We start from the raw sequence: 12958 nt of genomic DNA, 5'->3' as shown, positions 1-12958 counted from the left end.
CTGACTTATGCCCCTGAAGCGCCAGGATTGTGCGGAGCGGTCAGCAGGACATCCGCTCCGGCTGCCCACGCATGCGCTCTCCCAAAACAGATTTTTTTTTTTTTAAAGCAAATTTTACTTAAAGCGGTTGTAACACAAAAAAAATGCTCCTGTTCCTTTAAAGGATGAGAAACAGATTGTGCGGTGTCATTTGTCCCATTCTATGTTCTAAAATTGGTTGATCTTGCCTGTTCCTCTGTCCCCTGTTTGTGCTGACCATGGTAATCATGGCTGCTGATCCATTTTAGTGTGGTCTGTTAACGTGCCTCCATCATCCCTCTTTGTGTACACATTCTCTCCCTCTCCCCCTCCCTCCCTGCCTGCCAGTCCTTCCCCTCCTGCCGCTTTTAATTTTTTTTTTAATTATGAAGCTAAATACCTTCTTCACAGCGCCGCTGTGCGGTCAAGTGATCTCCTTCTGCTGGCCAGCTGATGTCAGAAAGGATTCTAAGCCCCTTGCGCCGCTCTCCTTAGATCGGGGTAGGAGAGTGGAGGCTGAGGGCAGGGGCAGAGCAGAGAGTGGAGACAGACAGCCACCAGCTCTCTGCTTTCTTCTCAGTATTATGAGCTGACGGACGACAGATGCAGCATCACAACAATTCTGTATCCACCTAGGTAAGTATGATTTCTTAAAAAAAAAAAAAGCCCTCAACTTCTCTTTTTTAAAAAAAACTGCACTGTACAGCTTCAGAGGATACAAGTAACTAAGCTAAGTGACTTTACAACCACTGTAAGTCACTCAGCAAGCGAAATCAAGGATTTCAGCTCTAAAAAAAAAAATTTACTGATTGTGAAAGTAGGTTTTGCAACACAAAACATTACGTTAAAGGATAATTTCACCTGTGGAGCATGTTACATGTTCCACCCTTTTTTAGGGTAGAATCACATATTGATATTGAAATTAAAATTATATTGTTTCTCTGCTGGCAGAATAATTTCTACGATAGCTTCCTTATGTAGCACTTAACATTTTCAAGCATGGGTCAAATGAAAAAGTGAAGTAAAAAAATATTTTTTTTGAATCCCTCAACTTCTCCTCTTCCTGATTCTTTTCCCTTGGCTGTATTCTTCTCTTGTTTTCCCCCATTTTTCCTTTCTCAATTTTACATGTATTTTCCTCGTTTCTTTTGTAACTTCTTTTTCTTCCTATTTGCAGGCAAGAAGTTTACTTTACAGGTTTCGCCTCTTGCCTAAAATTCCCTGCAGTCTGCATGACTTATGCAAGTTGTGTGGGTCAGGCATGTGGGACAGTGGTTATATACCGCCAGTGGAATGTACAGGACAGCACCCAGAATCCAACAACTGCCTGTATGGTGGCACTGTAGCAGAGCAAGCTCCCAGCCCTCAAAAACACACCAAGAAAAGACACAAATCACTTGACGTTTTTATGTTTAAGAAATAAAATGTCAGGTACAGTTGCAAGAAATGCAACTAACTGAAACAGACACAAAAGATGTTGATCACTGAATATCTACGGCTTATGATTATCACAATGACTTGTCTTCAACCAAACCCTTGAGATTGCTCAGTATATACACTTCCAGATCCTCTTAGTTTGATTTTTAGCAGATGGAGTAGTGGAGCAGGGTTAAAACTGTTTACAAAAAAGATTGTATTCCATTACACCTGCGAATATGATTTTAACTTCTTCAGCATCCAGATCTTGCTTCTCTTTAGCTTCCTACATACAAACATGCAGCTGTTTAAGATACACCTGTTTGTGAGTGATACAAGACCAATGAGCTATGTTGCAGGGTTTAATGCACATATTAGCTACTCTACATGCTGAGTGGCTTAAATGGTCCTATGTGGTGATTAACAAGGGACCTGTTTCTACATTGCCCTGTTCAGGGGTATGTCTGGGCAAAACAAATAAAATAAAAATATGTGGTACATCTCACCAATATCTAAAAACACTGCAGGTACGAAAAAGCATAGTGCAGTGTAATTTATCCCATTTTATGTTCTAATAGTAACCACAATATGCTGATTGTGAATAAATATTAAACTATACAAAAAATGCGAATCCATTAAAATACTCAAACTATAATATGATATATATGTGCAAACACATGCATGTCACACGATGCACATCAGTGACCACACTTAATGTGAATGAATATGTACTGTACTTGAATCACCTCCACTGGATCATCCCCCTCAGCTATCACCTTTTGTATCACCTCCCCCTTCCTTTAGAGTGTAAGCTCCATGAGCAGGGCCCTCACATTGCTTCTGTACTGAAATGTATTGTAATTGTACTGTCTCCCTTATATTGTAAAGCGCTGCGCAAACTGTTGGCGCTATATAAATCCTGTATAATAATAATATCACATAAATATGTACAAATGTGAAACAATATACTCAAACTGTAATATCATATGTATGTGCAAGCAAATACACATCATACAACATTATTAAAAAATTAAATACCAAAAAATTACATCCATGAGGTAATTATTATTATTATACAGTATATAGCGCTAAAAGGTTTGCTCAGCGCTGTACATTATAGTGGGGGACAGTACATGAGACAATACAGTAACAAAACAAAACACGAGGGGTGCAAGGGCCCTGCTCTTTCGAGCTTACAATCTAGGAGGGAGGGGATAGTGGTACAGGAGGAAGTGGCTGTGGGGAATGGAGTGGTAGGAGGAGCGGAGGAGATCGGCTGTTAGGTGAGGGTGGGGTAGGCTTTCCCTGAAGAGATGGGTTTTCAGGGTGCGCCTAAAGGTGAGGAGGGTAGGTGACAGTCTGATGGATTTGGGTAGTGATTTCCAGAGGATGGGGGAAGTCCTGGAGAAGTCCTGCAGTCGGGCGTGGGAGGTGGAGACCAGGGAGCTAGAAAGTAGGAGGTCTTGTGAGGAGCGAAGAGTATGGGTTGGGTGGTATTTGGGTATCAGGTCGGTGAGGTAGTTTGGGGTAGCGTTACGAATGGCTTTGTATGTCAGTGTTAGTAGTTTGAATTTAATGCGTTGGGCAATCGGGAGCCAGTGGAGGGAATGACAGAGGGGGGTGGCAGAAGCGGAACGGTTGGTAAGGTGGATGAGTCTGGCCGCTGAGTTCAGGATAGACTGAAGCGGGGATAGCCTGTGATGAGGTAGGCCGGTGAGAAGGGAGTTGCAGTAGTCCAGACGTGTGATAATAAGGGAGTGAACAAGTTGTTTAGTAGTGCCTGGGGTTCGGAACGTACGTATTTTGGAGATGTTGCGGAGGTGGAGCCTGCATGAGTTTGCCAACGATTGGACATGGGGTTGGAAGGACAGGTCTTAGTCTAGAGTGACACCTAGGACTTTGGCTTGCGGGGTGGGACTGATGGTGGCGTTGTTGGTCATGATGGAGATGGTAATCCAGACTTTAAGACCCAGTGAGCAGGGAGTGCAAATCCAAGCTTCAGGACACAGTGAGCAGAAAGTGTTCCTCACAATATTTCCTCCACCACACAAACACTCAGCCTCTTACCAAAAGATGCCTTCAGTTATGGAGGTCAAAAAGCGCTCAATGTGTATATGACATTTAAGAGCTTCTCCTGCAAGCCAAAGCAGTCCTCTGCTGTTCCAACCTTTTACTGGATCATGGAACCTTGCATATATCCTCAAGGAGCTAGCATAGTGTAAAACAGGTTTATTTCAGAAAAGCACAGGCAAACACAGGATGATGAGTACAGAGCAGCACAACTGAAAATGCTGCCACTCTATCCAAATATAGCTGACATGATTAAGTCACCAGCTATGCCCCGTCCAACATGTTTCGCTGTCAATGACCGTTCTCAAGGGAAATGGAGCATGGTCGGTGCTGCCAATGACAGATCTTTTACACCAGAGGAGCTGATCATTCTGAGCATGTGTAGTCCAAATCATCATTCTAAATTAGCCAAAAAAAAAAAAAAAGACAAAAGGCATTAAATATAAAGTGATAAAACAAAACATGCGCACTATACAAAAATGATTTATTTTACAAAATTGAGTTCAAATAATGCAAAAACACTTTGAGTTGATATCCTCCACCAGACATTTTATTATATTGTAAAATTGGTGCCTCTTCTTAAAGTAGCCAAACTGAGTCACTCACCAAAATTATTAGCTGTCAGACTATCAGCAACAACAGCATTTTTACTCTCCACCCAAATTAGAGATAAAATCCCCAGGGCATGCTTGTGCAAAATGCGTTGTATGTGTGACGTCAAGCGATCACGGTTACAGGGTACTGTTGGCGGCTGCTGATGTAAGTTGACAAGCGGCTATTACCTGGTCAATTTTAATGTAAATGTTTTAACTTATAGTGGTTTTATTGGAGATCACTGCTGTACTGAGCTGTAGGTGTGTCACCAAATGTGAACTAAATTACTACACTATTCCTTTTTGCTTGGGCTTTTATTTCCCAATTATACTGTGATTTTAAATGTTGCCATGCTGCTTTTAGTATGGCGGCTTAAATTCTGGTTGGTGCGCATTCACTTCTGATGGTAGAGGATTTTATCATTACTTTGGGTGAAGTGTATGAATGCTATTGCTGCTTATAATCTAGCAGCTATTAATTTAGGCTACTTTAAAAAGAAGCACCAATTTTACCATATAATAAAAACGTCTAAACGTCTGGTGGAGGTGCTTGTACTTAGACCATTATTTAAATATAAAGTGTAAAGCAGCAAAAAGAGCTTATCATTAAAAATACCTTAAACAATATTGAAATTAAATGTATTGCGGTCACAGACATGCATCTTTTTCATGCGTTGTGTAACATGAATTTGTTTGCACATATACAGCGCGTATAAGAAGTATTGAACACAGCACCATTTTTCTCAGTAAATATGTTTTTCAAAGGTGCTATTGACATGAAATTGTCACCACATATTGGTAACAACCCATGCAATCCATACATACAAAGAAACCAAAACAAGCTCAGAAATTAAATTATGTATCATTAAATGGACTGGCACAGGGAAAAAAGATTGAACACGCTAACTGAAATGTATTTAATAGTTCATACAAAATTCTTTGTTGGTAATGACAGCTTCAAGATGCCTCCTGTATGGAGAAACTAATCACATGCATTGCTCAGGTGTGATTTTGGCCCATTCTTCCACACAGTCTTCAAATCTTGAAGGTTCCGTGGGCCTCTATGAACTCTGATCTTTAGTTCTTTCCATACATTTTCTATTGGATTCAAGTCAGGTTATTGGCTGAGCCATTCTAGCAGCTTTATTTTCTTTATTTGAAACCAATTGAGAGTTTCCTTGGCTTTGTGTTTGTGTTCATTTTCTTGCTGAAATGTCCACCCTCGTTTCATCTTTATCGTCCTGGTAGATGGCAGCAAATTTTTATCAAGAATGTTTTGGTGCATTTTTCAATTCATCCTTCCTTCAATGACATGAAGTTTGCCAGTACCGTATGCTGAAAAACAGCCCCACACCATGATGTTCCCACTTCCAAACTTCACTAGTGGTATGGTGTTTTTGGGTTGATGTGCAGTGCCATTTGACCTCCAAACATGGTGTGTATTGTAGCATTCAAAGAGTTCAATTTGGGTCTCATCTGACCAGACTATATTCTCCCAGTATTTCACAGGCTTTTCTAAATGTTGTGCAGCAAATTTTAAATGAGCTTCAACATGCTTTTTGTTCAGCAATGGAGTCTTGCGTGGTGGGTGAACATGCCATACATGCCATGTGGGTTAAGTGCATTAGTTATTGTTTTCTTTGAAACAATTGTACTTGTAATTTAAGGTCATTCTGAAGCTCTCCACAAGTGGTCCTTGGCTCTTGGACAACTCTTCTGATAATTTTTTTCACTTTTCTGTCAGAAATCTTGTGAGGAGCATCTGGTTGTAGGTGGTTTATGGTGAAATTATGTTCTTTCCACTTCCGGTTTATGGCCCCAACAGTGCTCACTGGAATGTTTAGAAATCCTTCTGTAACAAATGCCATCAGTATGTTTTTCAACAATAAGCTTGTGAAGGTCTTGAGAGAGCTCTTTGCCTTTACCCATCATGAGATGTTTGTTATGAAAAATCTTTCATAGGCCATCATTTGAGATGCAACCAGCTGATATTAATTTGCACTGACAAGGGATAGGATTGCTTTCTAATTACTGATAGATTTCAGCTGGTGTCTTGACTTTCCATGCCTTTTTGCACCTCTCTTTTTTCATGTGTTAAATACTATTCCCTGTGCCATTCCATTTTATTACACATAACTTAATATCTGAACGTATTTGTTTTTGTTTCTTTTTATGTATGGATCACATGGGTTGTTACCGACATGTGGTAAACATTTCATATCAATAGCACCTTTAGAAATATAATTACTGAGAAAAATGGTGATATGTTCAAAACTTATTTTACCCCCTGTATTTGCTGTTCTAGTTTCAGTATTTTAACTGCTTCATATTTTTGTACATATTAAATATTTATTTACAATCAATTTATTGGGGTCACTGTTCAGTTATTTATATGACCTTTGAAGGAAGCGCACCCTTGTGTCATAGGTTTCTCTCCTTGTGATTGACAACAAGCAATGGGCAGACTCTGTACCCAATAGCAGGCTTTGGATCTACCCACTGCCTTCTATCATTCACAAGGAGGGCAGTCCTGATTGGGAAGCTAGTGTCTTAGCTTCGCCATCAGACTTTACCCTTCCAACTTCAAAAATCCTTGACGCTATGCTGTCTGGATGACAGCTGCAGTGGTGGGGAGGAAGCTCGACTATGCCAAGGACAGAAGGTCCATATTCACACCTTGGTTTCAGTGCACATCTACACACAGTGCTTGACCCAAATTCATGTACAAGTTTACAACAGGTACATTAATATGTAATCCATACTGTCACTTGTTGTGCAGAATGTCTTGGACACTCTTTATAAATTCTACGGAATGCCTCAAGTTGTCAGCCCTGCCTGAAATCTCCTCTCCTGAATTTCAGAACACCCCCCATCACCTTCATAGCATAAGGGGAAGACAGTCTGTAGTGCTGCAGGAGGACTCAGGCAGGGCTAACCACACTGTAGTAATATGGAGTAATATGGCTTAGAGGTTTAGTTGAAAAGTAAATAGGGGCAGCCAGTTAATGAAAAGTGAGTCCTCATTCTTAGAATGTAAAGACCAAGGTGTCATAAATCTGGTACACTTCACGCAGCACTTATAGGAGACTGAAGGATTCTCTAGACTAGCAAGCAAACTCAGCAGAATGCGCACACTAAGTGTAGTAGATGTCACAGAATTTATTAAAGCAACAATAGTTGTAAAATGCTGGTCATCACAGTCAGTGGGAAGACCGCAAGATGGTTCCAATCTAAATGCAGTAGGTAAGGGATGTAAATTCATACAAAGCAATTGGCAACTTATTCAGATAGTGTAAAGATCGCTTGTATGTAATCCTTTGAATGTGTTATCCCAGGCAAGTCTGCTGCTGTAGCTTTCAGATCCAAGAGGTAAACACTGCTGCTGGAAAGTGGTGGTAAGGTGTCCTAGGAGAACAGCTAGGCTTACCAACTGCATGTAGATTGGTGCCCTGTTGCTGTCTTCCTAGTTACTATAGGTGTTTCTCCTACCAGGGCTGACCACACTGCTTAGGATTTCAGTACAGTAGAGGTAGTGTTGTTTACTTAATCAGGAAATTAGCAGCACACTGAATTTCAGATCAAAAGATATTTCTCTACACTCTCAGCATTTTTTAAAGAGATATAACATTGAGAATTTGCATGTGTTGGAAAGGTGTATTGAATGTATTTTTAGAATTTATTTTGCCCAGACTTCAAGATTTTTCTCAAGTGGATCAAGCTTTGGGGGATAAAAAAAACTTTTGAATGTGTTATTCAAGATGGGAAAACATATAAAGGTGGGCAGAAAAGTGTCATAATCATTCTATGGTTTTATTTGTGGCTGACAGGAAAGCTTACAACTTTAAGGCGGTAGTAAAGTCTGCTTTGTGTTTCCTGTTTTTTACCTAAAGGTAAGCCCTGTAGGTAAAATTAATATCTCCTAAACATGCACCGTTGAGGAGATATTTGCTCTTTTTTGCAGCCAGCACATGTGCTCTAAAGGAACCGTAAACCCATGCCATTCTGTCAGAGCACTGTGCCGTGGCCCATGACTCCTACTCGCATGCCAGTCAGACGTCTGGAGCTCACAACCCCGGAACCACTGGAGGGCTTCGTTCTAAGGTAAATATTTCATAATGTGCTGACATGCGATGCATACAACTACAGTATGTAATTGCCTTGCAGGGGAATTTTTTTTTTTTAAAGCTGCAGTTTACTACTACTTTAAGGCATTTTTTTAAATCTGACCATACTGAAATTGCAGTGAAGCACAATCCTATACCTCTTTATTTCAAAGAATCTTCCATACAATTACAGTGTATAGGAATTAAATCTGTGGATGGGTCCTTCACCAATGTTTTTGAAATAAAAATAATTATCCACGGTGTGTGTGGTTACTTTGTTTTCTTTATACAGTTCTGCATGTATGTGACCAAAGCCATAAATATAATTTATATCATACAGTTAATGCTCAGCATCAACCAAAACATTTTTTTATATAGTGCTAATTGGTTTCACTGGCATCTGTGCCATTAGTGAGCAGGTCTGCCTTCTCTTCCTGTCAGCACAGGCAATGGGATTTCTCTCTAATGGAGACACAGACAAAAACTTAATTTTTAGTAAAGTGAGGAAGAGTTAGAACATCTGCAAATTGTTTCTGTTGTGATGATGTCAGCACCCCCCTATTTTTTTTAAAGGCTTCACAGAGAAAAGGGGTAAGGGGAAATCTCCCTATTGTGGCCACAGACCGAAATAAAAAAAAACCTGCCAGATTTTAACTTTTTATACTGTATCAGTGTCAAGGTCCTACCTTTCCTCAGAGATTGTGTTGCTCCATGTGCTGGCATCCATCTTAAGTTCCTGCAAAGCATGGTGGGAGCCTTCATGCTTTCAGGCCTCTGCGGCTCCTCCTCCAGAAGGCTGTGGCTGATCACGTTTAAGCCTGCTGTCTGCAGTTGCTCTTTGCATTCATGTCCTGTATGTTCCTTTGCAGCAAGCTCTTGTTCTGTTCTCGTTGCTCTCCTGGTAACCGACTCGGCTTGGACAAGACTCCTGGTATGCGTATCTCCAATGTCTTCCACGTATCCCTGTTGAAGCCTCTGGTCTGTAATCGCTTTACTGCCTCACCGCCTCGGCCTCGTCCTATCCGGGTTGACGGTCATGAGGAGTATGAGGTGAGCCGCATCCTGGACTCTCGGTTGGTCTGCGGTCGGGTGCAGTTCCTGGTCCATTGGCTTGGTTATCGCTCCGAGGAGCGTTCCTGGGTTCCTTCCCTGGATGTTCATGTTCCTGCCCTCCTCCGTGCTTTTCACACCCGATTTCCTCAGAAGCCTTTTGTGGAGCCGCGGAGGGGGAGGGGTCCTTGAGGAGGAGGTACTGTCAAGGTCCTACCTTTCCTCAGAGATGGTGTTGCTCCATGTGCTGGCATCCATCTTAAGTTCCTGCAAAGCATGGTGGGAGCCTTTATGCTTTCAGGCCTCTGCGGCTCCTCCTCCAGAAGGGTGTGGCTGATCACATTTAAGCCTGCTGTCTGCAGGTGCTCTTTGCATTCGTGTCCTGTATGTTCCTTTGCAGTAAGCTCTTGTTCTGTTCTTGTTGCTCTCCTGCTAACCGACTCGGCTTGGACAAGACTATTCTCTGCTTTATCACATTACCTGACCTCCCGTTGCTGAACCCGGCCCATGACCTGAGTATTCTTGTCTACCGTCTTGTACTGTTTGCTCTGTTGTTATTGACCCGGCCTGTCTGACCACGCTATACGTTTGCCATCTGGCTCCCACTAGCTGTAGACCATTGGCGGCAGTCATTACCGCAGCTGGGGTTACTCGGGGGCCGCGACCTGGTCTCAGGCTGCGTCAAGTCCATCCCCACCATCAGGGGCCCTGGTGAAGGGCAGCCTGGGGCTTAGACTCCGCGCCCTGAGGGACTCTGGTCTGTGAGTAGCGGCTGTCGTCAGTCACTGCGTGACCTTACCATTAGGCCTGTCTGCCCATTCCACCACTCCTGCCCTGACAACCAGGAACTATAATTATTTGGCTGGAGTTAGGCTTTAAATTAAAACCGTGGTCAAACATCACATGGTAATCACATATGTGAGGTAGCTTCCATCTCAATAAAACTGGACTTTCAAGTACCCACAGAAATATTTTTCATAAATACTTGCCAGTAGGACCATAGGATAAGCACTTCCTTTGATAGGTTGTCAACATGCTTCCTTTTGTAAAATAAATCAATGTTGCCCTACTCAGTGAATTATAAACACATACATATACATAATACACATCAAAAATCTATAAAAATAAAGTCCAAAGTGCAAAAATGCAAATGGTCTCTCAAAACTGCATAGGCCAAATATTCTGTGCTTCCACTTGTATATAGTGCTCCACACCAAACTGCAAACTGTTCCACTCCACCTGGATACAGGGTAGCCACTCACCTGAAGTCTTAGACCTATATACACTGCTCCAAAAAATTAAAGGAACACTTTTTAATCAGAGTATAGCATCAAGTCAATTAAACTCCTGGGATATTGATCTGGTCAGTTAAGTAGCAGAGGGGGTTGTTAAATAGTGTCAGCTGCTTTGGTGGTAACGAAATTAACAGGTGCACTAGATGGGCATCAATTAGATGACCCCCAAAACAGGAGTGGTTTTACAGGAGGAGGACACTGACATTTTTTCCCTGCTCATCTTTTCTGACTGTTTTTTTACTAGTTTTGCATTTGGCTAGGGTCAGTGTCACTATTGGTAGCATGAGGCGATACCTGGACCTCTCGGTTGCAAAGGCAGTCCAGCTCTTCCAGGATGGCACATCAATACATGCCATTGCCAGAAGGTTTGCTGTGTCTCCCAGCATAGTCTCAAGAATATGGAGGAGATTCCAGGAGACAGGCAGTTACTCTAGGAGAGCTGGACACTGGTGTGAATGTCTCTGACCAAACAATCAGAAACAGGCTGTAAGGGCTTTCCAGCAAGACGAATCGCAATTAGAAATGTGCATAGGAAGTCCTGGAGAAGAGATGTCGGTTATGCGCATGCGCGCAGAAATGCGCGATCGCGCACACGCATGGCGAAGATTGGCGCTAGATGGCCTATTTAAAGAGTATAGATGCTGACTGGTCTTCAGCTCCCCCGTGTCCTGCTTGTTCCTGTGTGATTCCTTTGTTGCTGACCTGGCTTGTTCCTCACCTGACTCTGATTGCTCTACTGATTGATACTGGTTCCTGACTTCAGCTCTACTCCTGACCTTGGCTTTCCTTCTGATTCTGTACCACGCTGCCCGACTGTTGATGACCCTGGCTATTCCTATGACACTGCTCCTGTCTCTTACCCTTGCTACCTGCCTTGCTCTGGTGCACGCCTGGCAATCTACAAGACGTGCTCTGCTTGTTACTACTGTGCCTGAATCAGAAGATCATCAGTCTTCCAGGGTCATCATCTGCAAGAGTTGCAAACAACTACTGGCGCTCTTGTCCCCCTGGTCCTAGACTCCCTCTGCTCCAACTCCAGTGGGGTCAGGGCTAGTGACACAAGTGAGGCCGACCTCATCATTTCAGTCTCCCATCAGGTATGTGACACAGGCTTCATGAGGGTGGCCTGAGGGCCCAATGTCTTCTACTTGGCCCCGTGCTCACCACCCGGCACCATAGAGCTCGATTGGCAGGTCCGCCACTGGAGCCCTGTACTTTTCACAGATGAGAGCAGGTTCACCCTGAGCACATGTAACAGATGTGAAAGGGTCTGTAGAAGCTGTGGAGAAGGTTATGCTGCCTGTAACATCGTTCAGCATGACCGTTTTGGCGGTGGGTCAGTGATGGTCTGAGGAAGTATATCCATGGAGGGATACACAGATCTCTACAGGCTAGACAATGGCACCCTGACTGCCATTAGGTATCGGGATGAAATCCTTGGACTCATTGTCAGACCCTACGCTGGTGCAGTGGGTCCTAGGTTCCTCATGGTGCACAACAATGCCTGACCTCATGTGATGAGAGTATGCAGGCAGTTCCTGGAGGATGAAGGAATTGATATCATTGAATGGCCCCCACGCTCACCTGGCCTAAATCCAATAGAACACATCTGGGATATCATGTTTTGGTCTATCCGACGCCACCAGGTTGCAGACTGTCCAGGAGATCAGTGATGCCCTGGTCCAGATCTGGGAGGAAATACCCCAGGACACCATCCGTCATCTCATTAGGAGCATGCCCCAACGTTATCAGGCACCCATGCAAGCACGTGGGGGCCATACAAACTACTGGGTACCATTTTGAGTTGCTGCAATGAAATTTCAGCAAAATGGACTAGCCTGCTGCATCATTTGATTTTCAGGGTGTCTTTAATTTCAGTCCTCTGTAGGTTGATAATTTTAATTTCCATCAAACGATGGGGCATTTTTACATTCCTAACACATTACCCAGTCCATATCAGTATAATATTTTTCCCCATTGAGATCTGATGTGTTTTCAAAGTTCCTTAATTTTTTTGAGCAGTGTATATACATACATAGGTCTAACTAGCATGATAAATCCAAAATCGACCTCAAGATGGCAGCAATGGGCTATTGGTGATAGCGATAACCACACTGGAGGACCTCTTCTCCACTCAGCATCAGCATGTAAAGGAAGAGAGAACAGCCTCCGATCCTGTAATATAATTTACTGAAAGTTAAAAGCCACAAAATATGCACTTACATAGCTGCATAGAAAGATCCGAACTTCCGGTCCGCAACTCAGTAACCAGAAGTGATGTCACTAGGCTCCGCCCCACACATAGTGGCTATGGGCCAACTATGTGAATGTCCTGGAGTAGCCCAGCCAGAGCCCAGACTTTAACATCTCTGGAGAGATCTGAAAATGGCTGTGCACCGATGCTCCCCATCCA

General features: G+C 42.9%; 1 protein-coding gene across 1 annotated transcript in view; it reads left to right on the top strand.

Annotated features, from left to right (window-relative positions):
* TBC1D16 (TBC1 domain family member 16) overlaps positions 1–8463 on the top strand; it is a 527005-nt gene extending 518542 nt beyond the window's left edge. Inside the window, exon 10 of the mRNA XM_089673068.1 lies at positions 1196–8463. Within this exon, the coding sequence (XP_089529194.1) occupies positions 1196–1441 (246 nt within the window). The 3' untranslated portion in view covers positions 1442–8463. The remainder of the gene's footprint in view (positions 1–1195) is intronic.
* The last annotated feature ends 4495 nt before the right edge of the window (positions 8464–12958 follow it).

This window comes from Staurois parvus, unplaced genomic scaffold (assembly GCF_062004578.1).
Source record: "Staurois parvus isolate SC_StPar_1 unplaced genomic scaffold, SC_StPar_1.0 ptg000134l, whole genome shotgun sequence".
Classification (NCBI taxonomy): Eukaryota; Metazoa; Chordata; class Amphibia; order Anura; family Ranidae; genus Staurois; species Staurois parvus.
This window is presented reverse-complemented; position numbering and strand designations above follow the sequence as displayed.